This window comes from Anser anser (assembly GCF_964211835.1).
Source record: "Anser anser genome assembly, chromosome: 20".
In the NCBI taxonomy this organism is placed as follows: Eukaryota; Metazoa; Chordata; class Aves; order Anseriformes; family Anatidae; genus Anser; species Anser anser.
This window is the reverse complement of record NC_139741.1, coordinates 5,428,465-5,454,788: the sequence shown is the minus strand read 5'-3', so window position 1 is coordinate 5,454,788 and position 26,324 is coordinate 5,428,465. Positions and strand designations below refer to the sequence as shown.

Here is a 26,324-nt window from a genome sequence, read left to right as displayed (position 1 = left end):
TTGAGTTACTGACAACCCGCAAGATAAAATCAAGGAGTGGGGAAAAAAAGGGGAGAGACACGTGCACACTCAGGAATGAAAAGTGGAGCATGCAGTTTGTGTATGTGGGGGAAAAAATAAAACTGCAAGTGACATTTTCTGAATTGTTTTTCTGTATGGAATTTGAACTGGGATTTCCTTTTTAAAATCAGTAATTATATAAATGCAAGAATGTTTCTTCCTGTACTCCACTAGAGTGTAAAACAGATTCTGTGCAAGACTTATTGTGAACAAATCAAATCCAAAGAAGTATGAAGCATAATGTGTAAATTGATGGGATTATTTTATTTTAAATTGAGGTGTTTTTTTCTAATAAGGCCTTCCCTAAATATTTTCTAGCAGGATTCAGACATCAAGCTTAGGACATCCCCACTGGAAGGGCAGCCGGGTTTGTATTGCTATCAGCCTCAAGTGCAACAGATGTATTGCCCCTCACATCCTTTCCATCAGGTCAGTACAATATGTAGAAAAGAAATGCTGTATTTCTTGCACTTTAATAGTATAGTACTTACGGTAATAATTCAAAAAAGGTAGATGAAACAATACCTACTAAATTTGTATTTGTGGATTAGTTTGTGTTCATATACAGACATTTTGTTTACGACAATGAGATCTCAAGAGAACCATACCTAAATGCATTTTAAAATGGTCATTCAGAAAAAAAATAATTTGTAAAAATGGAACTTAGTACTGCTTATTTATATTTTCACCAACTTGCTCAAGAAAATTGGCTTTGAAAACAGCTAATTTATTGGCATAGCCATTTACTGCTGTATAACTATTGGCATTTCAGGATCCCAGGGCATTTACTGTGTTCTAACTTCAGAATAAAATATTAAATATGTAACTGTATACTTATAATCTAGATCCAACATAGAAAAACACTTTTAAAGCAGTGATGCTCACTCTCTTTTTGCTTGATGGCACACAAATCTCTTTTGCAATCTTTTGACTGTTACATCATCCCCGGTGAAAGATTATTCAGCTGAAGCATAATTGAGTATAATGCTGATGATGCATGAGAATGCACGATATGAAGGTTGTTCTTCCGTAATGTAACTATATCATTAATACTTCAGATACACAGGAGTAACTGACACAATGCTTTTCTACATGTGTTTGGAAGTCATTTGAATATGTGTCAGTTCTTATTTTCAAAGCAGCATGCATGTAGTATCTTTGTAAAATCATACATACATCTCTTAACCTTAAATGTGATGCTAGTACACATTTATAGAAGTTTGTGAATATAGTCTACTGAGCTTTGAAAATTTGACATACAGGGAGGGTATGTATTACAAAAAGTCATCTTCATGACTCTTACATGTCTTTAAGTGTTTCTTTATATGTAAACATAGATGATGTTCCATGCGTTGACATTTTCCTCTTTTGTGCTCAAGTAGTGTACAAAACTTTGTAGCTCTGTAATGTACAAAATTTTCAGCAAGAAAGGTGTTTGGGGAGATAAAAAAATATGCTTGAAACACTCTATTAAAAAATAGTTAAGGTGAAATTAAGGTAATGACTATTTTTCAGATACAAAGGTGGAAATAACACAACTACCAAAACTCATATATATATATACAATATATATATATATACACACACACACCAAACTCATATTTATATATAACATTTGAATATAAAAGCTCACACTTGAGTTAGGACTCTTGAGATCCCACTGACTGATGACTGATATTGCGGAATCAATTGTTCCATCTCATCCAACTTGTTCAAGAAGCATAAAAAACATGACTAGCAGAGCAGTGATGTAAAACCATAGAAAAACAAAAAGATTACTGTGGGATATTTCATTGGGATTGTTAATTCATATGGTGCGACCAGCCTGAGTCATTGAAATACTAATCATACCATTCATCCCAAGGATTTAGTCCCCAATGATGAAATATGTATATATATCTGTAAGTTTATTTTTGACATGATTTTCTTTATGAGAAAATTTAAGTAATATCTGTGTATAGATGCTGAATGACTAAAGAACAAGAATGTCCACGTGTAGGAATTTACGACCATTGATAAAAGTAAATTACCCATCACAAATAACTTCTTCAGAATTATATTTGTAAGAGTTTTGTAAAACATTGCTAAGGAAGAATGAAATTACTCCGTACACCTGTAGTGGTATTCCATGTTTTTTAAGCTCTGCGTCTCATGCTTGTAAATCCCCTACCTGTCTACTGAAATGTAAAGGGAGGTGTCTCATTGTTATAAGACATAAACACCAAGAGAGGAAGAGTAAGACTGCGTAACTGTATCAGTCACTGGGAGACCTTCAGGGACTTAAGGCCCTTCTGAACCTCAGAGAGTTCAAGCCATCAGCAGGATGGCATGGCAAAGCAGCTCAGCAAGCCCCCTCAAATCCTACAACTGTTTCTTCCTGCTCCCTCAGCCTTGGACAGCCTCTCTTCACTAAGTGGACCTTGCATTTAAATCAGATTAACTCCGGGGCACAGAGGTTCACTTCAACTACTTGTTTGTACAACACTTTGCACAAGGGCAGACCAATGTGCACAGGGCATCCAGGTAGTGCTGAAGGCCAAATAGTTTCAATATAAAGGGCTTTTTATATCCACTGCTCTCCTTGGGTAACCTTGCAAAGCTCTGGAAGCGTACAGAAGCTTAAATAGGTGTGGGGAGGCTAGAGAATAACCTCACTTCTGCCTTTTTCCCTTACTCTGGCTTTCCATTAGCCAGAATTTACCTTTTTTTTTTTTCCCCCTAACATTTGGCAAAAGTAACTATCTTTAACTATCTTTTAAATTCTTATCAGCACCACCATAATTAATTTACATTTTTCTTTTTCTTTTTCTGGTTAGCCTAGGACTTTACAGAATTCATAAAACATAATAACGAAATCAAAACAGAATAAAAAGAAAGGTGATGTTACACTACCATCCTAATTTACAAATTGATTGATTTGACTATTACTGTTTTAGAGGAAATGGGTCCCAGATGCAGGATTAACTTGCCACAAAAGCTCTGCTGCAATTATAAACAGCTCCCCGCTGGGACTGCAGCACAGACGTTATGAATGTGCCACAGCACCATACATCTCACAGGCAGTATAAATGTCATTTTTGTGTACATTTTAGCTCCGGTTACCTTGTTAATTCATTCGAATATTTTTAATTCCTTTACTCATTCTGAAACGAGCACCCTCCCCCTGTCACTGCAGTTTTGACACCAGTACTCTTACTGCCCATGGGGGTTAAGCACATCCAAAAAGCCTGCAATGATACAGCTGAAACATCCTCTAGGAGCAAGATACAACAAGCACTACACCAGAGGAAAGTCCTCCGTGCACCTGCAGGTTGGCACTGGGACAGATCTCTCACAAGCAGCAGGTTGCTGTTAGACTTTCCGGTATTTGTGCTTCTTTGTGTTACTATAGTAAAAGCACAGCAACACGCCGTACCACTCAGAGAGGAAAAATGAGAGGTATGAGCTGCCAAAATCTTAACAGGCAGAACTGCCGTCCATGCGCCATAATCGTAGGAATGAACAGTGATACAAGAGTGAGAAGAAATGGAATAATATATTTTGCATGAAGCTGCTCCACTATTAATGTTTTACATTTCAAATGCGAATGGATCAGAGCGATTTAAATCAGAAGGGAGTGAAGCTCAGAAGAACGGGCCCCCTAGCCTGGAGTGAAGGATGTTCGAACTAAGCCTCGCTTTTCATTAGAGGGATGAGAGAGGTGGACTCCTTCATTAATTTTGTCCAAATGATAAAATGGCCTCACCTTCCCCTTTGCTGCACACAACACAAATGGTGACTCAGATGAAAAATTACTTCTTATTGACCTGAAAGAAATAGCAGACACTCACTGAAGTCACCTACCCACCCACCATAAAACACTGACACCTTTCATGCCAGTTGTGCGACTGTAAAACCAGCTCAAGCCTGTCGTACCAGACCATTCCCCAGCCTCTGCTCCCTCAAAAAGGAGTAATGAATCCAATAAAAGAGAAATAATCCTTAAAACGCCCAGTTCTGGTTTTTGGCGACAACATCACAACCAGCCCCATCTTAGTGTCCTTTCCTTTCAAAGAGCCACTGAAACCAATAAAATCAGAATTATTGCATGAATTGCCCGGTTTTCTACTCCAGTGAAAAATCTGCACACAACGCAACAAAGCAGGCAGCACCGAGCTGCACGTGGTAATTAGGTTGTAGCTGCTCTGGAGCCTGCACTTCTGCCCGGTATGTAGCTTAACGTGGCAGGACATGATTAATTCTGAATGTCTCATTTCTTTCACCCTCTTCACTGTAGCAAACAAATTAGTGTATTCGGTAAGTTTTTCCACATTCCATTTCAGGCAGTTTAATATTAAAAAAGATAAAAGCAATCAGGCAAAAAAACTCAAAATAAAATTACTGAGAAACTGAAATAAATTATTCAGAATCCAGAATAAAGAAATAAACTATGAACATTTTGTAAGCACGTGGTAACCCCTCACAAGCTTTTTGAGGGGACAAAGACCAAGAGCAACAGAAGCTGTTGGTCTGAAAATAGGAATGGCAGTAAGAAACTAAGGATACGTAGAAACTAATTGCCAAGAAAATATTCCTGACAACTCTGGAAAGCTACATTATAGTCTTTCAGAGGAACCATAAAAAAAATCATGACACAGGATTTCTAGAGGTAAGCAGCAAAACACCAGAGCATGGCTCAGCAACCTTTGAGTACTAGCGAAGGCATGCAAGCAGATTTTTAATAGCGTGTGACATGATTCCTAATTTTGGCCATGCCCTAGCCCTGGCATCTGGAAAGATTCATCTGTAAGAGGCAGAAATTCCTCTCACACCAAGCTCCGAGTTCAGTGGGAGCCTTTCCCTCACCGAGAGCCAACTGATGGTATCTCCCCTCAGCGGGGCAGTGCTTCTTTGTTCTTGAAAGCTGCTTGCCAGCAAGTTTAAACTCTAATTGGGAAAAGAAAAATACGTGACCAGCTGCGGCGATGGAAAACTGAGAGCAAACCTGCAGAAACTCTGATGCAATCAGGACTATCTATATGGAATATCTGCCCTGTTCTACCTATTTTTTGAATTGCACATATTTCTATCATGGCGATTTTATGTAGGCCAGCCATTGCTTTAGTATGTCTTGAGAGCTGGACATGCTTAGAGATCTCTAGACGAGACAGCTTCGCATTCTGCTGCTCGTCCCTAGGGATGGGGCGAGGGTAGCATAAATGCTATCTCCTTTTAGGTGCCCTGTTCATTCTCTTTAGGTTTCTGACATAGAAAGTGGAGAAGAATAAACTGCTTGAGGTGGTGGTTAACAGCACTTAAGGTCCTGGCCTCTTGGAGAAGCCTGTTTCTTGTCGTTGATCACGAAGGGATCCTACACAGAGTAGCCTCACAGCTTCAGCACAAGTCAGGCAACACGAAAACCTGCCTGGGCTCCCGGAGGCAGGGAAGGAAGAAATGTCTCATAAGTCACTCTCCTGACCCTGGGAATGACATTACTAACTTATTCCATAATACATTCATTTTAATACATATTCTGATGCCATTCATGAACAAAAGCTTTTGTTGTTGTTTGGTGGGTGGTTTTTTTGTTGTTGTTGTTTTGTTTTTTACTGTCTTGCCTGATAGCAGCAAACAGAACAGATGCTTTGGGATGCTGTTCTCTTGGGAGCAGATTTCATACACTTTGGGTTTTTGCCTTGGTGTATCCCTCTTCAGCTAAAAAAAAACAGCACAGAAACAAACAAGACTCAGTCAAAACTTTTCTGCTGCTTCTTACACTTTCAGTGGCTTTACTTAGGTTTATTTTTCTATGATGCACATTGTTCAAAGTAGCTTGTTCTGTCCTTTTTATTTATTTATATAAAGTTACAACATTAATTTATTTGTCCGCATAGTGCAATGTTCTGGGGAGGCTGAGCAGGCTAAGATACTTCAACTAGAAAAGAGATAGCTGAAGGTGGGTATGCTTTAGGTCTATAAAATTATGCATTATCTGGAGACGACAGATAGAGTACAATGACTCCCATTCTTCACAAGAACTCAGAAGCATAACAGGCAATAATAAAAGCAAGTACTTTTTCTACGCACTTCAACACAAAACGCACTGCAAAAGGATCTGGTAGCAGCCAAAATCCCAGGCAGTTTCTTTTCATACATGCCCTGTTTCTTCCACTTCTTAAGCATTAACTAGTAACATTAATGTTTTTCAATATCATGCTAGAAAGACTTTAGGTCTGCCGTTGCAAAACAGCTATTAAACGTAGATGGAGGACAAGATCCTCAGAATTAAAGTTGAATGTTGTTATTAATACAGAAATATTTTGAGAACTTGTTGCTAAGCCAAGTGACATCTCTTTTCTTGTATCATCAGTATCCCTCTGGAGGCAGCTATCCCGTGACCTACATTACTTCTTCACACTACCCGTACCAAAGAATTGCTCCTCAAAGCAGTCAAGAATCCCAGCAGCCTCTATTTCCCAAACCCATCTATTCCTACAGGTAATAAAATATTTTTTCAAGTCCTAGTGTTACAGGAAATATACTGTTTACCCATGGCATATTTCCAGCATAATTTGCAACAACATGCTTACTCCTATTTGTCTTGTTCCCAGTGTGCTCTGTCCTGTTTGTATGAATCACAAGATGTTCCAGACTCTGGGGCCAAAGCAGAGGGAAATGAAATGCTGCAAAGCATGTGAACAGTCTTGATCACCCACAGAAAAGCTAGACGTTTCTCTAATACAAGATCTTAGGCGTTGCAAATTTCATCAGCGCAAGACTAATCATGCTTAGCTTTAATACAGGTCCTGGAAAATACACCTATTTTTTGCCTGTTTACTAGGGTAAGGAAATGCCTAGAAAACATATCAGATATGCTAGTTACCACGTAGGTTTAGCCCCCAAATGGCAGTCTAGTGAAGTAGATTAGACAAATGTTAATTATACCGTCTGCCATTGTCAGTCTGATACTCACTGTGTGCCCTGTATCAATTTAAGTATTCAAGCACAACCTTAAAAAAAATGCACCCTGCCAGGATTTAAAGGTTGTTGTCTTGATTCCACTTCCTCTTACTTTATTTGAAACTCAGGTTGGACCTTCTACCTTGACAATTAACTCTAAAAGTTATGCAACGTAAGGAGATTGCTTGTAAACAGCTAAGTGGAAACTTTAAGCATCATCCCTATTCATGCTGTGACAGTGAAAGCCACAGTAATTACAAGCACTGTGAAAAACATTGCCTTTCTTTCTGCTTCTGAACAGGCAAGCAGAACAGGTTTAAATACTTTTCTTTCTCTCCCTAAAGCATCCTGATCTTCATGGCACTCAAGAACAGCAAGACAGGGAGTTTGCCAGTCAGTGAGATTTACAATTTCATGACAGAACACTTTCCTTACTTTAAGGTGAGTTCTGCATTTACAGGGGGGGCAAGAAAAATCTCTCACTCACTCTCACTGTCTGTAAGCTTCCCTGGTTTCAGGGGGAATAATGGTGGGGATTCAAGATGGAAAAAAACTTAATTTCTTACTAGATGAATATCATAACAACTATACACCTCTACGATCATAAACTACCCAGCATTTTATTCCACGCCTAGGCAGAATATACATAGTATGTGGTAATATTTAACACAAAAAATACTGAGAACCATTCCAGCTTTGAGCTTGCGTAGATAGCGAGTGGCCATTCCTCACTAACAACTCATAAAAAGGATAAATAATTTCAAAAACAACATCCATCCCTTCCTCTCAGATCTCAAATACAGGCAGAACTGGTCCTGTGGCTTCCTCTGCCATTAATAGCACCTCCGGACTCACGTGGAAGCAGAGGTTCAAGGTTATCTTGCTCTGTTCTGGAACTGGGATATCCATCTTAGGCAACCTCATCACTTGTACAAAGAAAACTATAATACGCAATAAATGGTACTAAGCTCATAATTACACTGTGATGCTGGTGAAGGTATGGGTGTATGGTTTGCACCAGGTGCTATTGAAATTTAAATCCGTGCTCTAAGAGAAAATGGCTTCTTGCACATGGAAGGTGAGTGGAAAGAGATGAGTCAGCACACGATCCCAGAGCAGAAGGATTACAGTTACATTTCTAAAAGAGCTATAATTGAATTGTCGGCTGCTGTTCAACACAGGGCTTTATTCTTGCCGATTCTCCAAAAACACCTCACTAAGATTCCAGACCAAGTGACCTACAACTGTGAGCAAGACCCAAAACCAAAAATTAACCAACACGAGTCCGTCCGGTTCCCTATTTCTAACAAACATGCAGAAATTCAAATGGATTTAATGCAACTACAGAAAGGCAATTCTATCATTTGTATCAAGAAAAGACTACTAAGAATAATCTGACATTTTTTCAATGGTTTTGGATCTTAACTGAGGATAACGAGTGCCTGCAAAACAAATAAAAGTGAACCTGCCAGTAATCAGAGAACAAGAAAACACATTATCGTGATGGATGAACTGTTAGGTTTCATTACACTTCTGTATTCCCAGAATTCCAGCTTTCCTCCCAAAGGAATCATCAGCTACCCTATTACTTATTACAAGCAAGAAAAGGGAACAGAAAAAGAGAGCCCTACCATCCTAATTCAAGAAGTATCCCACGACAACACCACTAGTTACAATCCATGGAATAAATCTGAAGCACTCAATATTTTTTTTTTTTTTAAGTCACATGGACACAAATGATTTTAGGCTAAACACACACGAAATTAAGTATTGATGACAATGTAAGTGGGGAAAGGAAAATGGGTAGAATGGCACATGGCAGGAGAGAGATTTTTATTTCAGCCCTAAAATATTAGCTCTGTTTTCCATGCATTTGCCACTAGCTGCAGGAAACACTAATAATACAAAGGAAAATAATTAGAGAATTGTGAAAAAGGTCCTGGACCACCACATTTTGAAACCGGTGTTTTGCAGAACTATGTTTCTTAGCATAAAGCACAAATTATACAATCTAGAGCAAAGTAACACATCCTTGTCTGATTACTTTTTTCTAGAAAGAAAGCATAAATATGTTTCAGGCACACAGGTGGTAATACTAAAAATAAGTTTTAGAGGCATAACAGCATACCCACATTTATTCATCAGACCAAAATGCAATTAATTCTCCTTTGTCTTACAATACATCTGATTAATAAAATTAATCAGCAGCTTGCAAAGCAAATGCTGCTGCTGCCAATGTGCACAGAGTATACCCGAGACTGTAACTCTGCAAGGTGTCATCTTCCTGGTCCTGAAGTTAAGGGCATTGTGAAACAGTAGAAATATTCGGGAGACACACATCCTTTCCTCAACTACACATTGTGTGCAAGTATCGTGTGTTATTTATATGGTGATACTTCCAAATATCACATATATAGGTACGTGTTCATCTGTCTGTGTGTACACATATGCTCATTTGTGCCTTGTGTATACTTTTCCTACAGCTTTAAATAACTGTTTTATACCTAATCTAAACCTTGCTCTTCTTAATTATCAAGACCTGCCTGTTCCACTGGAAGGGTTCTTTTGCAGATCCTCATGTCTTTTTCTTAAATCATTTAAAAGTCAATGAGAATGAGGTTAGTGCCTTCACACGCACCATAGGAAAAGAATGGTGCAGGGGTTATTACTGGAACATCCAGTATTTTGCAACAGTATTTTTTTTGCATTTTACTTACAGATACAGAAGAAAGATTGAATAGTTTCATCCCAACCATCCTTAAAATAAGCACAGAAAATATGTCTATAAGGACTAAGCCCTATCTACTTCTGGTCTTTACAACAGCCCGTGGAATTACCAATATATGGCAAAAGCTAATATTCTCTATCCTCCCTCTTTTGGGGAAAGCTCAGAAAGATGAAGTAATGTAAAAATCGGCAAGGGACATTTTGTTGTTTATACTATAACTCACTAAACAGCAGGATTCAACAGGGGGAGGGGAAGCAATTTAAGTAGGAGAGAAACAGAGTACAAGTGTACATCGAATCTTGCTGGGAGACATTAGATGATACAAGCCTAGTCAAATTAACTCGTATTCGCTGCCGCAGCAAATTTAGTTTCTATGATGCAACAATCTCATTTCTAGTTGAAACAGAGCAATCCAACTCCTACGTCCTTAAAAAAAAAAAAATCTACACAGCTGAAGTTGAATTACTCTTTGATGTACCTCTCCCTTCTCTTGAGACCTAGATTTAAAGAGAAAGGGTTTTGCAAGATCACTGAACTCTTTAAACTTCAAGAGGCGGTCAGGATCAATGGGTCTGCACAATAATATTTTTTTGCTTGTCATCCTTTTTTTTCTTTGTAGTGATTAGTGAGTCTAACACAAAGCTTTAATCTTGTTAATTGGAGTTATTGCCAGTGGTCCAAGAGGTTAGGGAGGTCTGTGGTCAGACGGACCTACAGCAGCAAGTATTTTCTTGCTCTGTCAAATTCCTTCTTCCCCACTACTCTGAATGTATCAATGGCAAAAAACAAGCTCTAGGAAGGGATCCCAATCGTACGAGAGCAACTTCAGAAGCCGAAGCTCAGTTCATTAACACAGAATCAAATATTACCTTAAAAAAAACGGTGGCAGAGCAGTAACAGGAGCATGCTGCCGTAGCGTTCCTTCAGGGCCCAGCTAGGTAAACAGCTATTTTTCTCTGCTCAGCAATACCACGTTTAACGCAAGAACCTGTTCAACTCTTGGCACTGGTCTCCAGAATAAATCCGTGTACTTTTTGCTTTTACATTTCTAAAACTACCTCACAGTTTACACCCCCACACATTCTGAAAAGCTCTGAGAAACACATGCCGCTCCCGTCTTCTCCGGGGCTTAGCAGAAACACCAATTATCCTGTCTAGATACAGAGGGATCCGTAGACTCGCACACATCAAGAAACATGAATATTCCTTCAGGTTAGCTCATTCAGTACCTAAGTGCACATTTTACCTAGACAGTTTTATTTACTTTTGGAACTGGCAGAAAATAGTTTGAATATGACCTGCAAGGGAGAAACACTGACGAGCATCTTCGGTGTTACCCTGTGGCAGAAGTGTCGGGTTTGGTATTTTTGTTGGTTTGTTTTTAAAAATAGAAATGCAGGTTGTCTCACCTACGGGACGGGCGAACAAAATAGTGAAATGCTGACATCAGGTGGGCCAAAAGGGTAGGAACTTTGCTGTTATGAAAGGAAAATACTTTCTGCTTTAGTTAACATCATGTTTTCAACTCTCACAACCAATCAATACTTTTAATGAAGAAAACATTATACTTGACCCTCAGATTCTTCAGCTGGGCTATTAAATCCTTATTCCATGAGACAGACTTTCACAACAAGCTATGAAAGACCACTTTTTACTTTTATAAATAAATATAAACAATTATGACATATTTTGCATCCATGAATATAGATCTATAGTGAGTAGCACTTCGGCAACATCACATGCCTTTGAGAGTTGTTTAATTTCTTTTAATTCACATGACACACATGAGTTGTTGTTTTTTGTTGCTGTTGTTGGGTTTTTTTTTGGGGGGGGGGAAGAAAAGTATTCAAAATTAGTTATAAAAAACAGAAAAAGAAAAAAAGGCTTCACATACACCTGTACTGAAGATCATTCTTTGTAATCTAATGAGTTCTAAAGTCATTCTCACTAGAGTTTTCTTCTCTCATCTCTGCAAATATCATTTGACCGACACAGGAGAAGTTAATTTAAAAAAAAATAAAAATAAAAAGAAATCCTGATCTTACAATGACAGGAAGAAACCTAGCTGAACCAGCAGTTGCATCTGTTACAGCGGAGCTGTGTTTCTCAGATTGATGGATTCCTACCATTATGTGCCAAGTCATTTTTCCTGCTCCCTTCTTTTTTATGATTATGCTGCAGCGGCAGTGAGCTAAGGCGGTTCCGCTCACACGTGCAACCAACAGCATTGTACAGCACCTACCAAAAGAAAAGCAAGGAAGTGACGCATCAGGAATTTGCTGTAGGAATCTTTTGATACGAATCAGCACACTAATTTGCAAAGCCTAAACACGATGGGCAGTATCTTTTGGCTGCATGACTAAGTAAACAGAAAGGAGTTAAATCAAACAAACAAAAGCTCCATAAAAACTTATATGCAATGAAATAATACAGTGCCATTTCTTCAAGATCGATTTTAACAGGCGTTTCCCACCAGAATCTGAGCATGACCTTCTTCTGAGTGTTTCCCTTATATTCTCTTCAGCAATTCTTATTGCTTGAAAAAAAACTGAAAATAAGTTAAAAAAAAAAAGTAAAAATCAAAAACAAACAGGAAAAAATGTAAGCCAATTTATTTAATGACCAAGAGTCTCAAACTTTAAAGTCAGATCGAGAGAAAACTTTTAAAAATGTTATCTTATTGAAAATAGAAAAAAAAACATTTAAAAGTACATCAACAGATAATTATGAGACAAAACTATTTCCCAATTTGCAGAAACATGCTTTAAAATCTATCATATATGTATGTACATCTCCGTATAAAACTGAGAAAACGGAGGAAGACATTTTAGCCCTAAGTTTTCTTCTTTTTTCCATTTTTGCAGTTGGAGGCAAAACTGCCCTCAGAGTAAGGAGGGAATTTTCTTTACACCTCGTTAATTAGCAAACACCTAAATAAGAATGGAGGAATAATTTTAATGAAGCTTACATGTGCTGTGCAGTTTAAAGAGCCTTCCAGCTTCCACTACTGAGTTAAAAATAAACATAGAGCAAAAGGATCCAGTGATTGGATGTAGAAACCTGTATCTCATCTGTAGGGTTTGCAATTAAACTATCTGGTGATATAATTGGCTAGTATACAATGTTACACCTACAGCAGCAAGCTAAAATTCTTTTGAAATCTGCCTGGACACTTAATTTGAGTCCAAGTAGCATGTAGTCCCTCAATTATGTGTTTGAAGTTTTTCCACCTGTTCCAAAACAGATTTAGAAGACAGATTTCCTGTTACTTCACAGTTCTAGAACATAGTTCCTTACAGTCTTAATTCCTGTGATTTGCAAATTCACTCTTAAAACTCTAGCAGCCCCTCTGACAAGGCCAACCTTCCTGCTTAGATCGATTGCTATTTTATCAGATTCCTCCCTTCCTGCACAACGTGACTCTAACATTTCTTGTGGCTTCCTTCTAACAAACAAACTTCATATTGTGGAAAGTATAACCTAATCAGCGTTTCTTATATTCTCACCAGTCAAAGCGGAGAAATATATTTGGGATTTTTTTTTTTTCCTTGAAATTCCATTCTTAGATTGGATTTGTTTTTCCAGACAGCTCCAGATGGCTGGAAGAATTCTGTGCGCCACAACTTATCTTTGAACAAATGCTTTGAGAAAGTTGAAAACAAGACAGGCAATTCTTCTCGGAAAGGCTGTTTGTGGGCTCTGAATCCAGCCAAAATTGATAAGATGCAGGAGGAGCTTCAGAAATGGAAGAGGAAAGACCCCGTTGCTGTAAGGAAGAGTATGGCAAAGCCAGGTCAGTAATGTATTAGTGTGTTAGTTCTCCAACAGCAGTCCCCAGAACTTTTCTTTGCAATGTGCACCAAGCTGTATAGCAGAATTTACACATAATTTAGGAAAACATTTAAGAATTTTTCCATAACATACATTTAAAAAAGCAGAATTAAATAAGACCTGGTTTTGCAGGAGTGCTTCTAAATAGGCCCCAAAAGCACAACTTTATCACTACAATGAGAAAAATTCTCTCTTCATCTTGAAGTTTAGTGAGATGTCAAGACAACCTTGAAATAATTACTACAGAACGAAAATTTAAATTAACTGATAAATACACAATCCTTGAACAGGGAAACACAATCTACTAAATACGCACTTAGCGCTGACAATTTAGAAAAACATTTCAGGCTTTTGGAGTTCTCGTTGCAAGGCCTGCACTTTTGTTTGCCTTTCCACTCATCCGTTTCCCGCGGAATACTAAAATTCCAGCTGCAAACTGTGAAGATGAAGGCTCTGCTAGGAATTAAATTACGGATTTATTTTTTCCCCCTTGTTTTGCAGAAGAGCTTGACACGCTGATAGGCGACAAAAGCGAGAAGCTGAGATCTTCTATCATGTCCTGCAGCCCAACCGCTGTTGCGAGCTCATCCCTTTCCAGGCAGATGGCAGTCCAACCCCACTCCTTAGGCGAGCCCTCTCTTTCCTCCGGTGTCCCACCGCCTCTCCATCCCATCCACACCCCTGGAGCCCTGCACGTCAAGAACCCGGTACCCAGCCTGCTGGGAGGGCAGCAAACCGCCTGCTACACCTCACCACCGGGCTTCCCTCCCATGTCGAGCACTCTAATGCAGCAGACGCCCGAGCACCAGCCGCTGTTTCCTTCTGGGGAGGCTCCCAACGAAGCCAGAAGCCAGCCCGGCATCAGCCAGGACTCCCCGCTGCCAGCACAGACACCCCCGGCGTGTGGCATGAAGGTGCTGGCGGAGCAGAGCGCGGCCAGGACGGTGCACGACCCGCTCCTGCAAGAAGGGGACCTCAGCACCGACATCGATGCTCTCAACCCGTCCCTCACCGACTTCGACCTCCAAGGTGGGCATCCAAGGTACTCCCACGGCCTAGGCTCGCCCCGTCTTCCCCCTTCCTTTTTTAAATGCATCCCACATTAACGCAAACACTAGCAAAAATAAGCTTTACTTGGCTTTTTGAACTCATTGTGCACGCCGCAAGCACCACCTCACTAGGTTACGTTATTCTGTGCAATACGGAATTCCACGTTATGTCTTCAGAAAGTTTCCCAAGACAGCTACGGATTTACATCCGGGGTTTACAAAAAACAACCCTGTTTACTCTTGCCAAAGATTGCTGATATTATGTATTGCAATACGTTTGGAATCTTCTTCATCAATATTGATTCAAAGCCTTCCCATATCTTTGCTCAAAAGAATGCTCTTTACTCCCTCACAGGCTTCCCAGGCACCCACATGTTCTAGGCACTGAATAATTATGTTTTCTGAGGTGTTCTTAAATACTTAATCATGCAATGCTGACGCCAAAATTCCCAGTATTAAATAACTGAATCATCTTGAATGGATAGGATTTTGAATATAGCTTTCCATGCAAGAAAAGTAATCAAAAATACCAAGTTTACACATATATATAAACACATAAAATAAAGATTGTGGCCTCCAAACGAGCAGCTCTTGCAGCATCAAAAAGCACGCAAGGTTTGCCTTCCTGCATGGACAAACAGTGTTACACAAAGCAGCCTAAAAGACAGAGTAAAAGATGCAATTTTAATAATCCACAGCACTCAGCAAATGCAATTACCTTGCCATTGTACAGTCACAAATATTCCGCAATCCTGCCATGCCCAGATTGCTTTACCAGGATTAACAACGTAATTTTTTGAATCCTTTGCCACTTCCTCTTTCAGGCAGCCAGGTCTCACATTCCATTCATTTCACTTAATCTCTGCCCATTTTATTCAGTTTAACACGCTCGTTTGTAGTGTGAGTATTCCGCATGCTTCACTAATATGGTATGATTCCATCTTCCCTCTGTACTTGCCTTTTTCCTTAAGTTATTTACCTTTACCTAAGCTTTTTTTCATCCTTTCTTTAAAAAATTATCAAACTCAAATCAGAGGTTCTGGAACTTGAGATAAAGCCTTCTCACTGGGAGGAAAATCATTATGCACACACACAAAATCAAGCTTTTTCAAGCAAAAGTTTTATCCCGTTTGATAGCCTGCAGAAGATGGGTATAGCTTTGGAGCAGCAGTATCCCTGCCAGCACCCTTCAAAGAAACCTTCAGTGAGGGACATGGGAAACGCAGCCCTCCTGCAGCACCTTGTTTGGTGCTGTCACTGAGACAGGCATGTTCAATGGAAAGACAGGAAACGTTTTGGCATAATTCAGGAAAAAAAAAAGGAATATTTCAGATCTTTTGATTCCTCAGGTCACTTGCATGTCCGGTAACTTAGTTTGTAATCCAGATAAAGCTGTGCCATAAGCACATGAGAAGCCCAGCTGTATTATTTGCAGATTTGTCTTCAGTAGCGTTCAAAGATTATAGAGGTGACTTCCCCTTTCGTGGTGCTTTCTTCAGCTAGAAGTTACACTTCAGTAAGGATATATTTGCAACAGAATCTTGCCAAGTATCAACAGAAATAATTTTCTTAAATTAATCCTTCTAAGATTTAAATTTATAATGGAGACAGACAAATAATAACTAGCTAAACCATCTTCCTCCTTTCTCAATCACAAGTGATTAAGAGTACATAAAGCATACACAACTGCATAATTGCTGATTTCTCACGTGAAACCACGTTTCAAAAAGGCACGAGTAAAGAAAGTTGAATCGATCCTTTTTGTTTTGTCACAGGAAATCTTTGGGAGGAGCTGAAAGATGACAGTCTAGCCGTGGATCCCCTAGTTCTCATTTCATCATCCCCATCGTCTTCCCAGTGTTTCCCTTCTCATTGCCAGATGGAGAACGGCGGCAGCAGCAACATCAACGTGCAAAACGGAACCCCGCACAGCAACTTGCCCGACCTACAGCTCACTACCCTTTACTCTGCCTTTATGGAGTTGGATACAGTGTCTCCTGCCTACTTAAGTAATTCTGGATCCAAACCTATAGCACTAATGTGAACCACACGCCATCCTAGTTGTAATTATTTTGTCCAGGTACAGCCCTAACCATCACACACACACACAGTTTATGTCAGCTACAAGTGCTGAAACCGTGGCCATTGGAATAAGAGTGATCTTTTTCCAGAACTCACCTGCAGGATATGTAGCTTTACTTTAATAATTTCTACAAACAGATACTAAAAAAATATATATATAAAAATAATTAAAAAAATGGAAAAGAACTATTTAAAGATAATGTTGTTAACCACTGTATTGGTCAACACCATTTTATCAAGCCACTCATCTTCTGCATCTTCCTGAAACAAGTGACTATAAGAAGAAAACTAATGATTTTCAGATATTTTTATGAAAGCTGCTTGCAAATGAACACTGAAGTCAAGGGAAACGATAATCTAACTTATTTCCTGAAGCCAATGATGTCAACAACATCTGCTACAGACCACTACAAAAAAATAAAAAAAATAATATTAACAAAAAAATCCACACACTAAAACATTTACAGTCCCCTTGAAAGAATTTCTGGGTTTTGATAAACAAGAACATAACCTGAAAATTCTGCAAGTATTAGAAGATAGAGGACTAGCTGCTGAGAGACTAAAACAAAGCAACAAATATGCTTTAGTGAAAAATCTAAGTTTTACTGTGTTTTAAAAGAAATTTAAAACTGTTTTTTTAATAAAAAAGAACAAAACAATTTAATAGAATTTTTACTTGGCTGCTAATTATTCATATTAATTCCTCTACTTTTACCCAGATAAGCTGAACAGTAAGATGAATTATTCAACCATTAAATCAAGATTATTTTTATATTACTACTATCATTTTTCAAAAAGACAGAGAACAATAATTGTTGCAGCTAGCCAAATCCGGAGAGCATCTCTATTTTAGCATCCAGTTGACATCTGAAACATCCACCAGGGTTTATGATGATGCTGATGAGCCCTTGCTTTAGCATAGCACACTCCTCCTACTGTGAACTAAACCGGGGCTTTTCAGCAGCCATTTTCTCAGGAACACTCTTCTCTCTCAACTTACCATAAAGCTGCTGCTTGTAACCTTACAGAATTGTTTTTTATTGCACATGAAGACAAAGCAATTTGGAGCAGGAACCTTTAACACTAAGGAATATAGTCTACAAACCAAATAAATACGAAAGTACGCTTTCTTGGATAACATCTCTGTTCATGCATTGTGGAAACGCAGGAGAAACTAAGCAGGTTACAATTTGAGTTGGACAAGTTCGCTTACACTGCAGAAAAAAAAGTAGCAAGGAACTGTAATGAAAAGCACAGACGAGGTAGAAAGAACAGTGAGACAGTACTGATGAAATAAGCGCACATAGGTCTGGCTAGCCTGCCTTCTCAGCAAGGTGGGATTAATGCCACTTGAGACTGCAGCCAAGCTCAGGTTCAAATCTACACCCTCACCTATGCCTACTAGCCCAAGCTTAAAGCAAAAGCAGATTAGGGGCAGACAGGTAGAGAAGACCTCAGAAGAATAGGTGTGATGTAACTTCATAATCCCTTACACAACTATTAAGAAATCCACACTTGATTAGAGCCCCTCTTGCTCTGCATTCCTGCAGCCAGAACATGCAGAGTGGGAAACGTATTCAAGCTTGCCAAGCTCTTCTGTGGAGAAAAACAGCAGGGACACGGCCATACAAACATAAGTTAGGAGCTGGGAGAATCGATTCTTGACATTCACATCACTAGAAACATGCAGATTAAACAACAAGCCTAAAGCATACACTATGTAAAGTTGATGAACATTATATTCAGTATAATTTAAAAGTTACCGAGTCACAAATAAATATGTATCAGGCACAAGCTTAATGAGCGATAATACTATGCTAGATACCTTTTAGGAAAAAAAAAAAAGGAACCAAACAAACGTATATTCTAATGTAATCATGCACTGAGGGAAAGCAAAACCAAACAGCCCGCCCCACACTCAGGTAGCAGCAGGCTGCTGTACCCCCTGCCGGCTCTGCAACACATAGCTATTACTCCTTGAAATATGCCAGCATCACTCCTAAGCCTTCCAGAAAGGGAGGTGACAGTGTAAAAAAGCAGCACTTGCCTAGACTAAATGAATAAAAGATGTCTGACTGTCCAAATTACAAGGAACCATGGAAAATGTGACAAATCCTACCTATTTCACGAGCTTCATTGGAACCTTGACAACTGTTTTCAACGTCCATTCAGCTCCACAGCTCTTTCCTTGGCAACTTGGGGCTGGAAGCAGAGCCTAGCACTAATAGGAACACATTGAATGCACCTGGTTATGTAAGTGGCCACAGTTTGTGTATCTTTGTCGGAAAAACAGGAGCTAAAGCAACAAATGCATCCTGAATACATAGACCACGATTCCGTAACGGGCAATAAAGTTTTGCAGGATTAAAAATAGACATATATATTTGGTACATAATGTTACCTACGAGTATTAGATTGTTTGGCTTGTGCTGAGAAACTGATTTCCACGACTCTGTGCCCATGTATACTGCCTGCCCGGCTCATTGAGCACAGCCGTGCCAGCACCCTGCACAGCTGGGGTGAAACCACCCGCCACGACCCTCCCCAGCTGCGGAGACACAGCCACTCAGATTCAGGGAACATCCACACCGATGTCAGTGGGAATTCCAAAAATAGCTACTTATGCCCCTAAGGACTTTTCAGGATAAGACTGTCTCCATTTATAGGTCCTGCACTGCAAACACCGCTAAGGTGGTACGCAGATCAACATTTTCAGGGGCCTAAGGGAGTGAAATATTCAGTTGTTAACTACCTTGTAACACCACATGCATCAAATTCCTGTTAGCCCATATAAAAATCCTTATAAATTTTTGCATACCAAGTACCACAGTGAACCACATGATGTCCAGTGAGATATTACCATACAAAACTAACAATCTTCCCACCAGTTTGTATTTGGCTGAGGAAAATGATGTCAAGAAAATGCATGAGAACATACCAGATGAAAGGCTTTAAAAAGGTCCATCACTCTAAAAGTACAGGAAAATTGTAATGAACTATTTGTGATTAAAAGAAATCCTTGAGACTATGGCACATGAAAAAAAAATCCATTAAAATGGACAGTATGATTCTGGACAGCACTTTACCAAGATGAGCTACATATCTGCTACAGAAACTCAAAATTCATAGATTTTAAATTTGCTTTTAAAAAGCTTTCTTTTTTTTTTTTTTTTTTTACTGTTAAGGATATAAATTAAGGGGATAGCAATTCATTCATATTTCATAAATTCATGTGGCATTCATATATTTTAAACTCTGCATTTACCAGTCTAGGACATTCTTTCAGATGCGCTAATATATTCTATGTATGTGACCGTAAGGATTATCACAAGCAGGGAAGGGGGGAACAGAAAGAGAGAGAAAAACCTAAGCTTCATAACGTATTCTATATTTTTCATGGTAATAAGTCTTTGAAGAATGACCAGACGTAAAGAACAAAAAGGTAAATGAACACTCTGACATGTTTTTCTTGTGTTTTTACTTGACTTAATTGACATACTGTATTGACACAAAGGAGGCTTGTCCTCCTTATATAATTATAAGTTATTTATTTTAAGCACTTTAAAGTATTTTTTCCAATGCATTCTATATTTAAGACTGTTGGACATTTCACAGAAGCTAAAAGCCATTACGTATTTTTTCTTATATTAAAAAAAATAACGTTCAAAAAAAGACTGCAAGTTATTAACCAATATAAATCGTCTGGGTTCCCCCCCTCCTCTTCTCCCCCCATTTAGGCTCTTACATCCAGAATTTAATTGCCCTGCTTCAGTTTAGCATTAGTGATTCTGGTACACACATACCAAAAAAAGAAGAAAAAAGAAAACACTGACATATGGGCCCATGAAGAAAGAGTCCTACTATAAACTACAACTCCAGAAAAATATTTTTAAAGTAAAAAACACATTTAACTCCTTTTATTCAAGTTTATTGCTTCCAGAAGAATAACCCTTATCTTGTGTAAGTACTTGTAAAATAATTTTGACACAGTTGTTAATAGCACAGCGAGCATTTTCTTAGAACTTGTAGAACTACTGACACCTTGTGCTGTACCTACCATGAAACAGGCATTTTGCGTGTTGCAAATCTTTTTAAGGTACATTTGCAGTAAAGCCCATTTTTAGTCATATTGATACAGGGGGAGAAAGGAAGAAAAGAATGAAGTTTTCCCAGTCCAAGTTTAATGATGTTTGCTTAACCAGACTAAATCAAACACATTATGCAAACAGACAAGAAAAAACTCAAGTATAATTACGGTAAAAATATCTTATTGCCAAACACAAGAAAGCGTTCACTGTTGCCCTCTCCAGCATATGATTAGCAAAAATTTGCATTCTAAAGTTTAAAATTTATTAGTTTAACTTTTTTGATTGTATGTTTCATTTAAATGTCAGAAAAATTCAAATAATAGCAATTTACATTAGAACTACGTTTTCAAGCTCTTTTTTCATGACATGAGTTCAAATTAAGTGCTACAAGACTTCTGGCTAAAGTAGGCTGTCTCCTATGTATTTTCTGTTATAAAACCATCACCTCTGAAGGCTCATTTGCTTTTCTTGTTACTGTTCTTTTCAGATATGTTCGTATCTTTGCATAATCTCTCAAAGCCTTGGCACAGCACTGAGCTACTTAAAAACGACAGTGATGAATAGGTATTATGGAACAGAGAAAGTACGAACTAGCACATCAGGGCTTCTTTAGGCCTCTAACTTTCTTCTTTTCACACAGAGATTAAAAAGAAAAGTGCCAGTGACTTATTGGCACTTTCAAGTAACATTAAACTACTGTCTGAAACAAATATTTGGATTCCAGGCCTTAGGTAATCAATGCTGATTTCTCATTTTTACAATACTTCAATCAGCCTTCCATATCTGTATGTAAGTATTTGTATTCAGCTTTTGCAGGCTTTTAATCCATTTCTAGTCTAATGCAGACAAAAACAAAACATTCACTAGCTGATGAACTATATGGTCCTCATGCATCCCTCCCTACAACAACGTAACTGGAAGTTTTAAACTAGTCTTTCTCATGTGTGGCCAAAGAAAAAATTTACTTGAGAACTACTGATTTGTACTACTAAAATAATGAAGCAATTGAGCTAGTTCATAAAATAAAGTTTAAATCCAGTTCCTTTGAGAAGCTGAAGGTTTTTTGGTTTTTGTTTTTTTTTAGGTCTTGTTCAGACAAAGAACCAAACGTGCACAAATGATACTCATTTGCACATTAGTGAAAATGAACAGCAGAAGGAACAACATTAAGGCGTACCGGATTTATTTCCCCTGGCTGCCTCTCAGTCAGCTAGCATACTGACAAAAAGTCTCGGATATAATACGATTGGTGTAACAAATATCGAACGGGTTGCGAACAGACAAGAGATGGCCACTGACATGGAACCACCACCAAACGAGTGCCTTTGCCGGCGGTGGGAAGCCGGCAGCCGGTGCTATTCAGTGTTTTGTAACAGCGATTCTTCTGTCTTTTGCGAAATCCGTTCCAAGACCTTGTGGGACCCTTTGGTCACAGATTGCTGGGCCTGGGCTCTGAGCAGTAAAGGTGTAGGGTAAGCAGGAAGGCAGCCCCCATTAACCTCCCTGGCTCAGCAAGGGCCTCGGGATGTCCGCAGGGGCTGGAACTCCTCTCCAACAATGACCGAGTTCCCCCCGACCTGGCTGCAAATCATTTTTTCCGCACAGGTAGCGAACTACGAGTCTCAAGGCCGCTAAGTACTGATGAGCGGACTGCAGTCGCTGGCTACTAAGCCTCCCTAATCCATAGCAGCAAAGCGCTGAAACACGGCACTGCTCAGACGAATTGAAGACTTCCTATTTTAAACCTCTCGATTTTTAACCCGGGCACAGGAGAGGGGCGTAAAACCATTCAAATTTGTATTCCCAACAAAACCACTCAGGCCTAGGCCGTCATTAGGAGCGTTACTCAGGCTTTTTATTCGCACTGCGGTCACCGGAAAATAAATTACGTCAACCGAGGCGCGGTGTGGGCCTCCTCACCGCACGGAGGGGCCGGGGCCGTTGGCAGGGCTCGCCGAGCCCCGCCGCTACCACAGCCCCCGGCAGGCAGGGCCGCGGCTCGCCGCTGCAGGCCGCAGTGCCAGCAAGGGTGCGTTTGGTGCACTTTGAGCCAGTGTGAAAAGCCTGGCAGCAGGCAGGGATGAGCAATGAGCTAAAAACAAGGCAGGTGTGGCCCTGCGAGCGTTTCCTGCAGCCTGGGTTTTCCACCCCAGAAAGCAGCGCGGAGGCGGCCGGCAGGGGAGTTCGTGCCGCTAAGGGCTGCCAAGGGCACGCGTTGGCAGCCATAGGCAGGCACAAGGGCTGGAAAGAGCCTTTAGGAAGAGACAGCGTAAGGGACGAGTCCTTTGGTAGGTGCAATTTAAAAACAAAGCACCAGAAGGGTATTTGCACGACTCGGATGAACAAAGAATTTAAGATCTCACTCGCCAACCAGCTACTGAAGAATTTAATTTCAACCACATGAATAAGCCCAGCATGTTTGTGCCTGTCTGAGGCACCAGGCTTAAATGATTGCTTAGGGCATTTATTATACTTACCTTTAACTCCATTACTTCAGAACATCAAAAAGGGAAACAACAACAGAAAAAAAAAAACAACTATGGAAACAAAAATATTTTGTACCAAATAGCCAATTAATCAAAGGAGATAAAGAGTTGCTGTAATGCTTTTAGCACAAAGTTTTGCTTTGGGTACAAATAATCTTTCTAATTTTAATGGAAAGAAATTCAAATGTTAGCTGAAATAATAGTCTTAAAAGTTATTGAGGTGGTGACACATGTACTTACATTTCCTGCAAGCATCTCTTGCCAGATAGCCCCAGGAAACTTAGGCATGTATTTTTTGACTGCAAAGAATATTTCTGAACTATTGTTTCAAACCTGGCTTATGACAAATGCCAGCGGATGAACTTCAGCAGGAGGATGGCTTTAAAAGGTACAGGACATCTTGGTTGTAAAGAGACTTGGCATGTCTGGGACAGAAAGTTTTTATTTCCTCTGAACAGCATGCTTATAATGATGCCTCTGTCCACACTTTAATTTTAGGGGACATAGTGTACCCTCTGTTCTCCTGACTTACGAAACCATACAGACATCAAAGCAGGCAGAAGGTTTAATTAGACAGTTAATTATATATAAGGGTGGTAAAGTATGCATTTGGGAAATAATAACATGATTTTCAAAACTAGTTGAATGCCAGTGAACAGAGTAACATTCACATAACTGTGGTATGCTGTACCTTTCACGACATCATTCATAAAGTAATTTATTTTTTTGTACTAAACTGGGATCTAGATACTTATAGCTCTCAGGTCTAGTGTGTGTAATAAAGTGCACCTTTTATAGCTGAAACTGAGTATACATGCTCGAAGGATGCTTTGTGCACCCATTTCTTTGCTTAGCTGTGTGCATGAGGAAATAAATACATCTTTGAAAAATACAGAGGACTAGCAAGTGAACTGATATATAAATGTAAGAGTCTTATATCTTACTGAAAGCTTTACATACAACTGCAGGACATTACCCAAGCTTTGCTACTGAATTTTGTCTTACTACTGAAAAAACAAAAGCTACTTACACAACCTATAGCCAAGCAAGTAAAAGAGATACAGCTGTGTGTATAACTGTTACAGTAAATACAGCAAATCTGGTGTCTTCCAATAATTCTTGATCTGGAATCATTTTTTGACTCATTATAGATAAACTATAAAGATTATAAATTATCCAGTCTGGAATTCCCCTCTTCTGATTCATTCTGTCTTTCAGCAGGAGAGGAAGAATGAAAGTGTTTAGAACTCTTTTCCTCCATATGTATTAACTTTCTTTCGTAAAATAACTTTCATTATGCATTTTACGTATTGCTGTTATAACTTCCCTGCCTGTTTTTATTTCTTTCTACAAATTACTTTCATATGCAAGCTTCATTAACATTGTTTACTCCCTCTACTAGAATAATTAAATTATTATTAAATAAACCAGGCCTTTGTTATTTAAGGTCCTATGTCAGTTTTCAGAATAATGTCTGGGAATCATCCAACTGCAACTGCACTTTACCTAAATTCTCTTTGTAGCTCTAATTAAAATATATTACCCAGTATGATTTCACCTCCTGTTTTAAGTTCTTGTACAGCACTGGTTAAGGAAAAAAAAAAAATCTCTGTAAAGCAATTACTCCTTTTTTTGGACTTAAATAGGTAGAATAAATACCTTTGGTTTATCCTAGCATGCAATGGTAGACCTTTGTAAAATGTTCTTTAATTTTTTTTTTCTTAAAGGTAAATGTTGGAAAACTTGGAACAGTAAATCAGTGAGAAGTATGCTTATTACCGTTAAGAAATGTTAAGGGAATGCAGGTCACTGGAAGATGAATGTCCTTGAATAATGACAAAAGAATTAGCACCATGGTGTGAACATGTAAGATGTGCCACAATAGCTAAGCAGCTGACAAATACCATAAGAAATAAAAATCTGAGGAGAGGTACAGAACATCTCTGGAATAATTAGGCATACTTAGTCGTAAAATATGAGACACACATACTACCTAAGAAAAAAAAGATGAAAAAGCATTGTTAATGCTTTCTAAGGAACACTAAGACATTTATTTCTGTAGACATTTAACACTGGGAAACTTTTTCTTGATTTTTTTGATGGCTCTCTTCAGCCTCAGAAGTTTTTTAAACAGTTCAGGAAATTATACTAAAGCATCAGAGACTGTTTAACCTGCCTTCAGAGTTATTAGGACTGATTTTGCTATCTCTGCTGTTTAGGTATTCGGTGAAATCAGCATCTACCCATTTCAAGAATTCTAAGAAAACAGACCTTATGCTTCCTGTTGTTCAGGTAATTCCAAGAATACGCTTAATCAGGAGAGAGTGTCTAAACACAGAGAGCCTGTACGGGCAAAACCAGAAACTATCATTTGATTTAGAAGAGTCTGTAAGAGAACTGATGTCAAACTTTTGATTATGTCTTCATCGCAGATTTCAGATGATAGCTGAACAATAGTCATGTTACAAACCTGTGCTCAGGTCATCACCCAATTGCAGAATTCAGTGCAGGTATTTCATGCAGCTCCAAGTAATAGTCCAAAAGTGAAAGCCTCCTCTTAATAAATTTCTTCTGCAAGTTCCAGTACAAAATGATTGTTCTGCTGGATACTGTGTTATTAAGGTGTCCTCTGTAATTCTAACAAATCAAAATCACAGCAGATACTTTCAAACAAAAACATTATACTTTTTTTCCTCTAGGAGCAGGTAAGCTGTTTTGCTTCACAGAAAAATACAGAGGTATTCCCGGGCATGCTGAGAAAAACAGGACTAAAACATCAAAAAAAAAAAAATCAAGATTGAATTATCCCAATACAATTTGTTTCAGTTTGAGCAGATGTTGTGGTTTTACTCGGTATGGCAGAGACGAGAATTGCAGGTGCCACATTAATTTCAAAAATCAATTCTCCACAGTGCAGCTGGCAGATTTTTAAAAAGCATAACCTCGTGCAAAACTGTGATCTGTGGAACTCCTAAGTTTTTTTAACGTACTTTGAGAATAATTTATTTTAATTATGCCCCAAGATACTCTCACCAATCAGAACGCTGAATCCCATTTCAAA

At 38.9% G+C, this 26,324-nt stretch overlaps 1 protein-coding gene and 1 long non-coding RNA gene across 4 annotated transcripts in view; one reads left to right on the top strand and one right to left on the bottom strand.

The window, feature by feature from the left end:
• Positions 1–17,358, top strand: part of FOXN1 (forkhead box N1) — a 41,641-nt gene extending 24,283 nt beyond the window's left edge. For 2 of the 3 annotated variants that reach the window (XM_083806702.1, XM_083806701.1), the window contains exons 4-9: positions 379–489; positions 6,410–6,537; positions 7,344–7,440; positions 13,313–13,520; positions 14,060–14,587; positions 16,383–17,358. In XM_083806702.1, the coding sequence (XP_083662828.1) occupies positions 379–489; positions 6,410–6,537; positions 7,344–7,440; positions 13,313–13,520; positions 14,060–14,587; positions 16,383–16,651 (1,341 nt within the window). In that variant the 3' untranslated portion in view covers positions 16,652–17,358. The remainder of the gene's footprint in view (positions 1–378; positions 490–6,409; positions 6,538–7,343; positions 7,441–13,312; positions 13,521–14,059; positions 14,588–16,382) is intronic. The other variant, XM_083806703.1, reaches the window with a different exon arrangement.
• Positions 5,456–19,088, bottom strand: LOC310884688. The gene is made up of 2 exons (XR_014574327.1): positions 18,809–19,088; positions 5,456–5,754 (listed from the first exon to the last, which is right to left on the bottom strand). It is a non-coding gene; the product is annotated as an uncharacterized lncRNA (long non-coding RNA).
• Between the last annotated feature and the right edge of the window lie 7,236 nt (positions 19,089–26,324).